This window comes from Brassica rapa, chromosome A01 (genome assembly GCF_000309985.2).
Source record: "Brassica rapa cultivar Chiifu-401-42 chromosome A01, CAAS_Brap_v3.01, whole genome shotgun sequence".
NCBI lineage: Eukaryota > Viridiplantae > Streptophyta > Magnoliopsida > Brassicales > Brassicaceae > Brassica > Brassica rapa.
In genome coordinates, this window is record NC_024795.2 from 5,167,798 (window position 1) to 5,181,587 (window position 13,790).

General features: G+C 34.4%; 3 protein-coding genes and 3 long non-coding RNA genes across 6 annotated transcripts; 5 read left to right on the forward strand and 1 right to left on the reverse strand.

Moving 5' to 3' along the window:
* The first annotated feature begins 445 nt into the window (after nucleotides 1-445).
* Nucleotides 446-3,971, forward strand: LOC103856602. The gene is made up of 2 exons (XR_004448768.1): nucleotides 446-2,679; nucleotides 2,758-3,971. It is a non-coding gene; the product is annotated as an uncharacterized LOC103856602 (long non-coding RNA).
* Nucleotides 3,972-5,650: 1,679 nt separating this feature from the next.
* On the forward strand, nucleotides 5,651-8,820 carry LOC103856614 (protein CHUP1, chloroplastic). Its single transcript, XM_009133735.3, has 5 exons — nucleotides 5,651-6,979; nucleotides 7,093-7,406; nucleotides 7,493-7,604; nucleotides 8,311-8,448; nucleotides 8,535-8,820. The coding sequence occupies exons 1-5, from the start codon at nucleotides 5,855-5,857 to the stop codon at nucleotides 8,664-8,666; spliced, it is 1,821 nt and encodes a 606-aa protein (XP_009131983.1). The 5' UTR covers nucleotides 5,651-5,854; the 3' UTR covers nucleotides 8,667-8,820.
* Nucleotides 8,794-10,264, reverse strand: LOC103856608. Its single transcript, XR_630893.3, has 6 exons — nucleotides 10,113-10,264; nucleotides 9,670-9,742; nucleotides 9,485-9,576; nucleotides 9,326-9,400; nucleotides 9,135-9,232; nucleotides 8,794-9,044 (listed from the first exon to the last, which is right to left on the reverse strand). It is a non-coding gene; the product is annotated as an uncharacterized LOC103856608 (long non-coding RNA).
* LOC117126244 lies at nucleotides 9,645-10,075 on the forward strand. The gene is made up of 2 exons (XR_004448773.1): nucleotides 9,645-9,833; nucleotides 9,866-10,075. It is a non-coding gene; the product is annotated as an uncharacterized LOC117126244 (long non-coding RNA).
* Nucleotides 10,265-10,289: 25 nt separating the features above from the next.
* On the forward strand, nucleotides 10,290-11,341 carry LOC103856623 (replication protein A 14 kDa subunit B). Its single transcript, XM_009133742.3, has 3 exons — nucleotides 10,290-10,490; nucleotides 10,751-11,008; nucleotides 11,109-11,341. Exons 2-3 carry the CDS (start codon nucleotides 10,753-10,755, stop codon nucleotides 11,171-11,173), a joined length of 321 nt encoding a protein of 106 aa, XP_009131990.1. The 5' UTR covers nucleotides 10,290-10,490; nucleotides 10,751-10,752; the 3' UTR covers nucleotides 11,174-11,341.
* Nucleotides 11,342-12,224: 883 nt separating this feature from the next.
* LOC103856634 (probable inactive dual specificity protein phosphatase-like At4g18593) lies at nucleotides 12,225-13,566 on the forward strand. Its single transcript, XM_009133752.3, has 3 exons — nucleotides 12,225-12,386; nucleotides 12,820-13,116; nucleotides 13,211-13,566. The coding sequence occupies exons 2-3, from the start codon at nucleotides 12,837-12,839 to the stop codon at nucleotides 13,390-13,392; spliced, it is 462 nt and encodes a 153-aa protein (XP_009132000.1). The 5' UTR covers nucleotides 12,225-12,386; nucleotides 12,820-12,836; the 3' UTR covers nucleotides 13,393-13,566.
* Nucleotides 13,567-13,790: the final 224 nt, after the last annotated feature.

The window sequence follows — 13,790 nt, forward strand, 5'->3', positions numbered from 1 at the left end:
CGCCCACCCCTAAATATACACTTATATCCTCTTGGGTTAATTAATCAAAACCTTAGGGTTTAGAGTTAAGGAGTGGGTTTTGAAATTAGGTTAAAAATTTTATAAAAAATAAATACTAAAATAAAAAATAAAAATTTTAAAAACAGTTTCAAAATGTATTTTTAAATTATAAAAAAAATTAAAAAAAAATAAAAAAAAATTAAAAAAAAATTAAAAAAAAATTAAAAAAAAATTCGAAAATAAAATTTCAAAAAAAAATTATAAAAATTTCGAATCTGAAACCATATAATCTGAAACTATAAAAAAAATTCTTTTTTTCATTTTTTTTATTTTATTTTATTTATTTTTATTTATTTTTGTTTGTTTATTTAATTTTAAACCAAGAGTATTAGAGATATTTTACCCTTTAATGAATGTCATTTTTGTGACTTTCTCCTTCTAGTGCTATTTTTGAGATATAAACTTCAAAATGTGCTATTATTGACAATTGCCCTAAATTATTTCTTCATTTTAATTTCCTCTTCTTCCACACTTTTGTTTTTATTTCTTATAAATATTTATAATTATAAGTTTTAATCATAATCTATATTTAATAAATATATAACGCTAAATATATTTAATCACATATTAGTGTAAATTAAATGGAATACTGTTAAAACGATATCTATAATGTAATGTAGAGAATATAACTTCTGAAATGCAAAATTTAACGAGAGATTTAAATCAACGTCACCAGCATTATAGATGTTTAGTGTCAATAATGTTTGTTAGTTTACCAACTGTTATTTTTGTAAATATCGTCGGTTTTCTCTATCACCCTAAATGCTTTAGATTTTTAGTGTATGTGTTCTTGGATCATCTCTAATCCACTTCACTTTTATTATAAAATAGTTTATAGTCAAATTTGTTTCAGTTCCACTCTATTTTTACTTCATAATAGAGTTAAAAGTGTGTTTATTTCATAAATAGAATAATGCATTTTTGTTTGACGATTACATCATTTTTACTCCAAAATAGAATTTCATTGGAGTAAAACTCAACCTCATTATGGAGTTACTCCATTTTTTTTTAAAAAAAAATTGAAATTTTATATTGGAAATTCTATTTGAACAATTGTTTTGGAGTGGTACCACCTAGAATTATAATAACTGTAACAAAACTTTATATGTTGATTCTATAATTTTACCATTTATCTTTTTTATATCCATTTTGTTCTATATATATTATGCAACCATTACGCCATGATCCGTCGGGTATCATTTCGGATTGCGACTCGTTCTTTAAAATATTTTGTTATTAGATGTATAAAGCTTATTTTTTTCTTAGATTGGAGTTGATTCAGCTCCATCCATATTCAGATGGATACATATATGTTGTTTGAGACATGGCTTTAACCATGTACCAATCAAATATATATATATATATATATATATACTATTTAAATCAACTATATTTTATCTCAAAATAATAATAAATTCAATTTGCTTTAGGTATTTTACACTTAAACAACCTCAATATACCCAAAATAATCAATAATGTATATTATAAATTTTAATTCAGTTATTATTATCCATTTATTTTATCTGAAATACTCATAAATATAATTTGGTCATGAAAAACAATTTGATTTGAGCATTTTGCATTCAAATCATCCAATTTTATATGAAAATATTTTTAAAAAACTTAAAATCACTACAAAAAAAGAGGTGAATTAAATCACTTAAATTGTATCACAAAATTTAGTGATTCTATTTTATATTACTTATTTACAAATGAAACAAATATGTAAAATTTAGCATCAATTACAAAAAAATGATGTTTTAATTAAATTATTTGACATCAATTCAACTAAGTGATATTTTTTTTTATTAGTTTGTATCACTTTAAGCAAACTGATGTTATTATATAAATTTATATCAGTTGGACAAATGATGCATCTATTCTCTGGTTTAAAATCACTTATCTAAATGATATAAAACTCACATCAAAAAGAAAATTGATGCCAATAAAAAATAAAATAGCATAAATTATAAGCTGACCTTAATGTCGAAAGTTAAGGTAACTAACTTTTTTCCTTAACATCAATTAAATAAAAATGATGTTATTTTACCTTAGTTTGCATCAGTTAATATTTAGGAATGAAAAAATTAGCTTGAATCTATATAACTGCTTCGTAAAAATATTAACTTCTCTTCCTCTAAATCTTAACTAAAAAAAGATTCCATCTCCCCAATAATAGCTTTTAGTAACTGCAATTAAAGTCATAAGCAATTTATCTTTCTATCTGATTTCTCTAGTTCTTGTTCTTTTCCTAAACACCATCTCCATCGCTTCTTCCTCTTCCATACCACGAAGCTTCTCATGCGTCTGCCGCTCCTCTGCACTACCCGTCTACTCCAGCCCCTCTTCCTCTGCCACAATCAATGCCGATTCCGAACCCTTCTTTCTAGGCCATCGGCTTGTAAAGATTTCCGAATCCTACACCAGGTATCAAATCTGAACATCACTGTCTATTTCGGTCTTCTTATCGAATTGTATATCGCTATGCAACCATTTGACCTTGAAATTGAGTTGCAGGAAGTGAATGGTTCTAAGCCTGTACTCAGACAGTGCTGCAACTTCTCAGAATTACTATGGGTTCTATAATTCAAACGTTTATTGAGGAATCCACTACTTAAGGTATTTACTTAATATTCTCTGTTTTGATCATTTTATTGATAAATGTTTATGACCATTTTCTGTTTGACTGTTTTGTAGTGCCAAGGCTACAGATTAATTTGAACCGGCTAGGAAAAAATATCTTGTTTCATCAGTTCTTGGTCAAACAGTTCGGAATCAATGCTTAGGACTTCGTTCAGTGCCAATGGTTTTACTATCCCAGGATGCCGACCCTGAAGCTACTATGGTACAATTCAGTTTTGGAGATTGTCTCGGGGCTCTCATTGATAGAGTGATTATCAACCTTAGTTTAGGTGGTATCTCTTAGCAACATTTTTTTTTTTGCTTTGTAAATTTGCAAAATAATGTAATTTACATTTCAATACATTGATTATTAATCTAGTTTGATTATTCTGATTTAATTAATTATTTTACTTGCGTTTTTAATTGTTTAAATAAAACATCTTAATTTTTTGTTAACATCAATTATGCACAAGTGATAAAAAGTATTTAAATCAGTAATTTATAAATGATACAATTATTAAAGTCACTTATAAAAACTGATACTACTTTTACATCAGTTATTAATAAGTAATGTAAATAATTTAAATCGATTATTGTAACTGATACTAATTCTAACATCACTTAAATAAATTGATGTAAAACTTAGCATCATTTTTTGTGAGTGACACATACTCACATCAGTTGTTAGAATTGACATGAATATTTTTATTTTTGCATCAGTTATTTAATAAATTGATGTAAATTATTTGCATCACCACTTTCAGAGTCACTTATTTAAGTGATGCAAAGTTTAATTACATCATTTATAACTGATACATATATTATAAATAAATGATGTAAAACATGCTTTTTTTTGTAGTGAATAACCATTAGGTTTATAATTACAATTGAACTTTCAATATTATATTATTACAAATGTTATAACCATAGTATTTTTAGATATATGTTTATATTTTAGACATTGGGATATTCGTTCATTTATTCGATTTTTCAAATATAGTTTATGATCCATTCGAATACTTAAACCGAATCCATTTGAATGTAGTACCTCTAAATTTGAGTCGGTTTTGGATCAATTCTTCTTATATGAATAATTTGCTCAGCACTAATTCTCAGTGCCTATAAAAATTGAAATGGTCATAACTCATAGCTTATATGCAAAGGTAAATGAAGATAACATCTGAGGCACCAAACCAATCGCCTTAAAGGGTTCTTCACCTCTTTACCTCTTTTTCCAATTTTGAATGTAAGATGAACAGAGAACGTTCCTTGTTATACGTGTAGGCAGTGTTTTGAAACCCGACCCGGACCCGCGGTTGAACCGGTAAACCCGGTGATCCAGAAAAAATCCGGTTTGGATTTTATGAAAAACTCAATATTTAAAAACCCGCAAAAACCTACAAAAACCCAGTAAAACCCAGAACCCGATACCGGTTGAATCACCGGTCGAACCAATAAATAACTTTTACTTCATTTTTTAAGTTTTTAATTAAGTTTTTAAATTATGTTTTATATTCTAAGTTTACAATTAATAAGTTAGGTGCTGACAAAAAAAAATTAGGTTTTCCTTTTTAGTTTTATATTTGTGATTTTTAGATTTTGATGAAAATTTCAGTTTCACTATGCTACCTAAAGAAAATAAAGTGAACGATGGTAGAGATAACCAAAATTAGTTGATGTGATTTGGTGTTAGTTTTTTTCCGTCATTGATATTTTATTACAATGATCTTTTACTTTTGGTTTATTTTGTATTTGAAGTTTAATTTATTATTCAATTAGACATTTAAATATTTATAAATTTTATGTCTTGATTTTTTTTAGATGTCGTAAATCTTACTTTGTTGGAGAAAATTTTAAATAGTCTAAACTACTTTTTGATATTTTGTATGTCAAATGAAAATAAAAATATAAAAATTAAAGTTAAGTATTTTCTAAAAGTTTTTAAACATAAAATATATACATATAAAAAATAATAGTTTTAAAAAACATTTAGAAAATATTAAACTTTAGTTTCTATATTTTTATTTACAGCTGATATATTATTATATAATAAAATTAATTTATTTATTAACCCGCGGTTCACCCGTGGTCGACCCAGTAACCCATCAACCCGGTAAGTCGTCCGGTTCAGTGTCCGGGTCGGGTTTAAAAGCATAGTTTCAGTTTCATATGCTAAATTAGGGGTGGGCGTTCGGATACCCGTTCGGGTTCGGGTCGGGTATTTTGGATTTTCGGGTATTTCGGTATAGAGGTGTAAAATCCGTTCGGGTATTTCTATACTTCGGGTCGGGTTCGGGTATTTTTAGTTCGGTTTCGGTTATTTCGGATCGGGTTCGGATATTTAGATTTTGAAGAAAAAAAATGAAAATTTTCATTTTTCAAATTTCTTGTATTTAAATATATAATTTTTACTTAACTATTTTTTTTTATTTTTAATAGATTGAATGGTTAATAGATTTGAACATAACATTTTCAAACTAAAAAGATATTAATTTGGTTATTGTTTTTAAATTTTGGATGTAACTTTTTGTTAATTGCTGAAATAAAAAGTTTGACATGTATTTTAAGTGAATAGCAAATCATCTTCTATGTAATTATATGTATATCATATAAATTTAAAGTATGTGTAGTATCAATATAAATATTTTATATAAAACAAAAGATGTAAACTAGAAATATAAGGTTAATTATACATATGTTCGGTTATCTTCGGATATCCATTCGGGTTCGGATATTATCCGTTCGGGTTCGGATATCCAATCTCTCCTAATTCAATACCCGTTCGGATATTTTGCTACTTCGGTTCGGATTTCGGTTCGAATTTTTCGGATCGGGTTCGGGTGCCACTTCGGATTTCGAGTAAAGTGTCCATCCCTAAGCTAAATGTACATTATTCTTCCAACGGTCGAAAAAGGTAAAAGCATAAATCTATTTAAAAAACATCACAAAAACTTTATTTTTTAATTTCTTCTCATTTTCTTCTTCATAAACCAAAGGCCCAAACTTTAAATCATCAGTCATCACTATCACTCCTCTCCTCTCTCTCTCTCTCTATAGAACTGCACGGACAACGACATGCTTTTTTAGTTTCCATGCAAATCTTCTGGACAACATTTTGAAAATCAAACGCATTTGAATCTTCACTTTTTTATTTCTCTCATCATCATCATCAATGGTGGCTGGTAAGGTCCGTGTAACCATGGGCTTTCACAAGTCTCCTTCAAGTAAACCGAAGGCCATACCCCCTCCGCCTACTCCCCCGCTTAAACCGCCTTCCGGTTCAGCTGGTAAACCGTCAAATCCCGGTTCTAATCAGAAACCAGGTTTCACTCGCTACTTCCCACGCGCTTCCGCCCAAGTACACAATGCCTCTTCTCGGTCAGACCAAAACGCAGTCGTCTCGGAGCTCCGTCGTCAGGTGGAGGAGCTCCGCGAGAGAGAAGCTCTGTTGAAAACCGAGGTTCTCGAGCTCAAGCTCCTCAGAGAATCCGTCTCCGTTATCCCGCTGCTCGAGTCGCAGATCGGTGAGAAGAACGGCGAACTCGAGGATTCGAGGAAAGAGACGGCGAGATTAGCGGAGGAGAACGAGAGACTACGGCGAGAGGTTGTGAAGAGCGAGGAGCTAAGAGGAGAGAGCGAGAGGAGGGAGAAGGAGATGGAGTCGGAGCTTCGGAAACTCGTGTCGAGTGAAGACCACGCGCTCTCGGTTTCTCAGAGGTTTCAGGGATTAATGGACGCGTCGGCGAAATCGAGTTTAATCAGGAGCTTGAAACGGGTCGGGTCAATGAAGAACGTGCCCGACCCGATACCGAACCAAGAGAGCAACAAGAGAGACGAGATCGATAGCCACTCCATGAGTAACTCGGAGGAACCTCTCTCAGCCGTTAGATCTAGGGTTCCCAGAGTCCCTAAACCACCGCCTAAACGGTCTTTTTCATCCAACGGCTCAGGCGACTCCATCGCGGATCATCCGCCACTTCAGAGAACCAATCCACCTCCTCCCCCGCCTCCACCTCCGCCGCCACTTCTTCAACGACTTCCTCCTCCGTCTGTCTCCAAAGCCCCACCTCCGCCTCCACCACCGCCACCGCCGAAGAGTTTAAAAATAGCTTCGGCGAAAGTAAGAAGAGTTCCTGAAGTAGTGGAGTTTTACCACTCGTTGATGCGAAGAGACTCCACAAACTCGAGAAGAGATTCCACCGGCGGTGGCAACGCCGCCGCGGAGGCGGTACTTGCTAGCTCGAACGCTAGAGACATGATCGGAGAAATCGAAAACCGATCGGTTTATTTACTAGCGGTAAGAACTCTCCTAACCCGGTCCGCTCAATTATTTTCGGTTTAGCGTCTCCTTTTCTCTTGCGATTCATAATCACAAACCGGTTTGATTTAAATGTAAACCGGACATTGCAGATAAAAACCGACGTAGAAACGCAGGGAGACTTCATAAGGTTTTTGATCAAGGAAGTCGAAAACGCAGCGTTTTCCGACATAGAAGACGTGGTGCCTTTCGTGAAATGGCTCGACGACGAGCTCTCGTACCTGGTTGATGAGAGAGCAGTGTTGAAACACTTCGAGTGGCCTGAGCAAAAAGCAGACGCGTTGCGTGAGGCAGCGTTTTGCTATTTCGATCTGAAGAAACTCATATCGGAAGCTTCTCGTTTCCGGGAAGATCCTCGGCAACCTTCTGGCTCTGCTCTCAAGAAAATGCAAGCTCTGTTCGAAAAGTATAATAAAAATCCAAACTTTTTTTTTTAATTCTTGTTTAAAATTTAAGAGAAGTAATCAGATGTTTTTGTGGCTTTTTTTTAAGGTTAGAGCATGGTGTTTATAGTCTGTCGAGGATGAAGGAATCAGCGGCGACAAAGTTCAAGACTTTCCAGATTCCGGTTGATTGGATGCTAGAAACAGGCATTACTAGTCAGGTCAGACACACTTCTAAACAGGCTTAATGGTCCGATTACAAATCGGTAATATAGTGGTTTATGTGGTAATAATCTAGCTACTTGTGGTCATTACTTACTTCCCGTTTGTAGCTAGTTGACTGCACTTTGATTGGAGAGTAGTGTGATGAACGAAGAAGATAATAGAAACAACAAGAACAACAATTCTAATGGTCCCCATTTTTTTGATTAAAGTGAATTGTTGCTGTCATAGGCAGGACAATGTAAGAAGATTGGTTTGATACTGTCTTTGCTCTATTATTGTGTTTTTTTTGCGTGTTTACATGGTGAAAGCATTATACTACATGACAAGTTAAATTCATATACTATTGGACAAGGTTAAAAACTTGAATATAGTGCTTTACTTTAATGTGTTTGGGGTTTTCCTATGTGCACGCCTGTGAATTTTCAAGATTTCTCTCTTGTCTGCTTCCTTTGTTTTTTTTTTGCCTTGGGATTCTTCGAGTTTTATTATACAAAAATAAATGAAACACAGGAAGAAAAAATTGCATGGCATTATAATAGGAATAGATAGACAAAGCATAGAGAATGGAATCGGATTCTCTCATGACCTTGTTAGTGTTTTCAAACTAGGTATCTGAAACTTAAATTAGTAATGCAGATAGGAACTTTAGATATGGAAGTTTGTATTATTAAGTGTGTTGCGTTTGCAAATGTGTTTTTTCAGATTAAATTGGCGTCTGTGAAACTAGCGATGAAGTATATGAAGAGAGTATCTGCAGAGCTCGAAGCCATTGGAGGGGGTGGCCCTGAAGAGGAAGAGCTTATCGTGCAAGGCGTCAGATTCGCATTTCGTGTTCATCAGGTAAAGTGTTTCAGTTTGGTTCTTTTACAAACTTGCAACACTTGTTTGTGCAAACTCTTAACAAATCTGTTTATTTGTGTGATCAGTTCGCAGGAGGGTTTGATGCAGAGACAATGAGGGCATTTCAAGAGCTAAGAGATAAAGCGAGATCATGTCATATTCAATGTCAAAGCCAAACACATCAACATAAGCTTGTTTATCGCTCTACCCCTTGTTGAAGCAACCTTAGCTTCTTATTATATCCACACCTCTTTGGTATTTGTCTCTATTAAATTTGTTTTTTTTTTTCAAGACAGATAAATCATGTGAATATACGAAACTCTTGTAGCTGAAAACAAAGGATCATTATTCAATCGGAAACCATCTTTGTCATATGTACTGATCATCATAATAGAAAGCTTCACAAAATTGTCAACCGTTCAGAAAACAAGAGGCAGAGAAGAGAAATAAACTGATTCCATTATCCTAAAACCCCAACCAAACATAAACTTCTTAGTTTACAGAACCACCCAAGCATCACTGTCGGATCCTGCATCTTCGTTGTCGGATCCTGCATCGTCGAGTGTCATCTCATGAACAGATTTTGAGAGCTCCATCTGAAGAAAAAAAAACAAGACAGTATTGCAAGTAAGAGAACGTATATAATCAAAAACATGCTAAAAGTTATGAGAAACAAGAACACACACCATTTGAATCGCTCCTGCCCTCTCAGTTTTAGGATTTGGCGAAACTTCAACATTGTCCACAACCACGTATTCTTCATCAGTCAGCGAACCCGCAGATACTACAAAAAACAATCAAGGACATTAACAGAGATCCATAAACTCAGATGACTAACAAAGACGATAGACAAAAAAAAAGAAAACAAATTAGTTACCAGTATCAGATAAGCTAGCATTCTCCAAAGAGGTTCGACCAGCCTTCACAGATGGTTCTTCGTCATCACACTCATCTATAAAAAAATTATAAAGACAAAAGCTTAATTATGAAGATGCTTCAAGGTTAATCGTAAAGAGTGAGCAGTTAGTAGAAGTACCCTCGAGAGATGAATATGCAATGAAATCGTTATAGAGGTGTCGTAAACGGGCTGTCTCTTAAAAGGTCGGATCAAATACGGCAATGGAACTCCTGCAAATTATCAATCAAGACACAACAAAATCAGAAACTCAGAAGAAGATGAAATATTGAATTGTGATAAGGAGAAACAAGAAGCGAGCTTACGGTTGAGTTTCCTCTTGCGAGACTCCATGGAGTCGAAAGAAGCTGCATAAACTGGTGCCACTGTTGCCATGTTCTGAGCAAAGGAATACAACTTGTTAGCTTTCTTTACAAGTTAACTTATAAACAGAGAGATCAGCCCAAATCTAAACAACCCTAAATAAAAAGTGCTGGTTGTGGAAGAAAGAACCCTAAAAAGATGATGAAAGACATTAAAGTTATCATCTTTGGATACCCAATCGCAGAAAACCTTCGTCGATCAACAAGTAAAGATCGTACGGAACCCAAACACTAGAGGAAAATTGCTCCGCAAGCAAAGCAAATAATGAAAACCCTAGTTTCCGAAACCACACCTCGAAAGTATCAAACTAAAACCTAAAAGAACAGCAACGAAAGAGAGAAAGTAAAAGCAAAAAGAGAAGAATCATCATCATCAAGTGATTTACCTTGGACGATTAAGGGAGGGGGAATTGATAATCAGAAACTCAATCAGGGAAGACGAAGGAGAAGCTGAGAGATTGGTGCTACGGATTAGCGTTGATATATATATATATAAGGGCTTTTTTTTTCCTTAACTAGGGTTAATAATGACCTTATACAAACCTTAATTTCCATTATTCACGTCTCATTGGTTTAACTCCACACCCAACGGTTTAGCTTCGTCGCGGAATATAATAATAAACCGGTTCGGTTAACAATCTCCCTTATTATTTGCTGACCGCGCCACAAAAAAAAAAAACACTCTCCATCTCCTCTCCTCCTCATTGGTAAAATTAGGGTTTTTCTTCCCGCCACTGCCTACTTCGCCGGAAATCGTCTTCCCGGTACTGCTAAATCCTAATCCTTTAGCATTTTCTTCTTCTTACCGCGTTTCCCGACATATAGTGGAATCTAATTTTGACTTAGGTCGGAATCTGTCGGCTTGATTCACTTGCTAGCTCTCTCTAGCTTTAAGCTTTGTTACTTAGGACATGGGTTGCTTTAAAGATTTGGGGATAAAGTTGTTTTGATTGATTATCAGTTTCATCAATGAGAAAAGACTAAACAGTGTTTTTATTTTATTTTATTTTATTTTATTTTATAGAGATGGATACTTCAAGTCCTGCTGCTTTTGTGAATGGAGCTTTGTTGAGACGTTACATTGGTCAGAAAGTGAGAGCTGTTGTTCAGGTGATCCGGTCTGATATCGGATCCGTCACTGGTAAATCGACTGATGATCAGCAGATTGTTGTCAAAGGCTCGCCTCCTCCCTCTCTGACCACTTACCTCGAGGTGATTGGCATCGCTGAGAGCGAGAACACCATTCGAGCTGATGTTTGGACCAACTTTGGTGACAATTTCGGTAATAAAAAAAAAAAACAAAAAAGATCCTTCCTTTAAGCTCGAGTATACCATTTCCCTGTTGGGTTATTTGATTGGTGAATCCTTGATTTGGTTTGCAGATGCAGGGAACTACAATGAGCTTTGTAAGCTTGCAAATGGGGAGTTTAGACACATGTTCATCTAAAATAACGGGGTACTAGCGATGATTGTTGGAAGCGCCTCTTGTTTGGTGTTAGTTTCACGCTTGAACTATTTGATCGTATTATGATCTTCGGTTTTATGTTTCATCATGTGACTTGTTATGTTAATTTGACTATGAATCATATGTTTTCTGGTTTAGTGTTTCGGTTCTCTCTGGTTCCAGCACATTTGGTCCTTAAATTTTAACATAAATAATCCTACGTTGTAGATGGTAGGGGTGGGCAAAAAAACCGAACCGATCGAATCGAACCGACTGAACCAAAACCGATTCGAACCAAACCAAAGTCCATTTCAAATTTTTCAGTTGAGATTTTTCTAACCTGAACGGTTCAGTTTGGTTTAAACCGAACCGAACCGATAAACCGAAGTGTTTTTATAGTTATTTAAATTAAAAATATTAGTAATATCAAGATATTAAAATCCTAATATTAAGCCCACGTAATTTCCTTTTGCACGAAGGAAATCCTAATATAATTTGATTTCCATGACACTTCGTTTAACTTTTGTAATATTCGTCATTAAGCCCACATAATTTCCATGTTAATTTTTTTCAATAGCGTATACTTTTAAACCCTAAAATTAAAACCAAAGCCAAGTCTAATTAAATTGAATTTAATTTACATACTTAATTTTTGATTATGTCCAACGCGATTATTTCATGACAACCATACATGTATGTATTAAAACATGATTTCTTGTACAATAAATAAACTAAGAGAAATCCGATTAAACCGAACTGAACCGAAATATAAACCAAATCGAATACAAGCCAAACCAAATATAAACCGAACCGAACATAACTGAACCGAAATCGATCCAAACCAAACTAACTATGATTTACTTCAGCTGGAAAAATTCTAGAACCGAACCAACTAAACCGAACCGAACTCGAACCGAACCGATAAAATAACCGAAGTGCCCACCCCTAAATTAGATGGGTTAGTCACTTATCTACGTTAATACTATTTTTAACAAGGAAAATAAAGCGATTATACAGCCGACAACACATACCAGCGAAGCCCACGGCCCAGTTTAAGTTTTCTAAACGACATCGTTGAATCACTAGTCCGGTTTGGTTGAACCGGGTGATCGAGAGATTTAACCATCGTGTAAGGAATAAAAACGACAAAACAAAACCTAACAGATTTGGTGAGGAAGAAGAGAAAATCAGTGTAAGCTCAGCAGCCTTGGCAAAGGTGATTCGTTTCTTCTTCTTCTTTTATCTGAGATATAAAAGCTAATGCTGTGGTTTCGATTGGTTGGCGATTTTTGTTTACTCGTGGAGGTTTATAGATTTCTTGTCTAGGGTTCTTGTGGTTTGAGCTGTTCTTCTCAGCTGCTAATTCGTTTTTTTTTCTACTCCAGAAATTGAATTTTTCATGTTTTTGGTTGGAAAGTTGACAACTTTATTATGATTATGCAACTTTGGACCTGTAGATCGCTTCAAAATCATAATTTAACAACGAAAGTGAAGATTTTTAGTCTCGTTAACATTCACTGTGGCATATAAACTGTCAAACTTGAGCATTCTCTCTCTCTCTATCTCTCTCTCTCTCTCGGCCTTTATGACTGTGATTATTAGATTGAAACTGTCTTTTAGTTTGAGATCTCTTTATTTAATTTTTTAAGGTAAAAGAGAAGAAGTTATGAATGAATTGAAAGTGGAGGTAGAGAGCAAGGCTATGACTGATCAATCGCAAATGGAGGTAGAGACCGATTCTTCTGCGCTTGAGTCTCTCTCGAAGCCTCAAGCCATGTACAGATGCAAGAAGTGCAGAAGAATAGTGGCTATTGAGGAGAACATAGTCCCTCATGAACCAGGGAAAGGTGAAGAATGCTTTGCTTGGAAAAAGAGAAGCGGTAACTATGCTGAACGAGTGCAATGCTCTTCCATCTTTGTCGAGCCTATGAAATGGATGCAAAATAGTAAGCCTTTTGCTCTATATATAGATGTTTTAACTGTATCTCAACAAGAATCTTTGCACTTGTTAACACATTGTTTTGTTTTTTTTTTTTGCAGTACATGATGGAACTGTTGAAGAGAAGCTTCTTTGTTTGGGATGTAACGCCCGGTTAGGTTATTTCAACTGGGCTGGCATGCAATGTAGCTGTGGCGCCTGGGTTAATCCCGCTTTCCAGCTCCATAAAAGCCGATTAGATGAGTGTAAGTCCGAGCCAAACCCAAATCAAGGAACTGTATGAAAGGAAAGTTTCTTGGATAACTGATGGTTATAGTCAAGATCAAACTAAGCCTTAGTTGTATTGAACACATTCATGTGTGTGTTTTTTATTTATAAATCCAGCAAAAGTTCATCAGCTTAATGTTACAAAAATACATTAAATTCAAACACAGAGCATATTAGTAGTTTATGTGTATTTTTCTAATTTTAGGGGAATAACCAAAGAGAGGAAAGACAGGGAGACTCATTTGGAAACTAGAGGCTATAATTAAAATAATTAACAAACTAATAGTTGTGTTCAAGAAAATAATTAGCTAAGTTAACAAATAAATGGTTTAAAAAAATCTAGCTAAAAATAGCTATTGGTGTGGAAAATAATTAGTTAATTTTTAAAAAACAAGTGAATTATAGTTGCCCTCT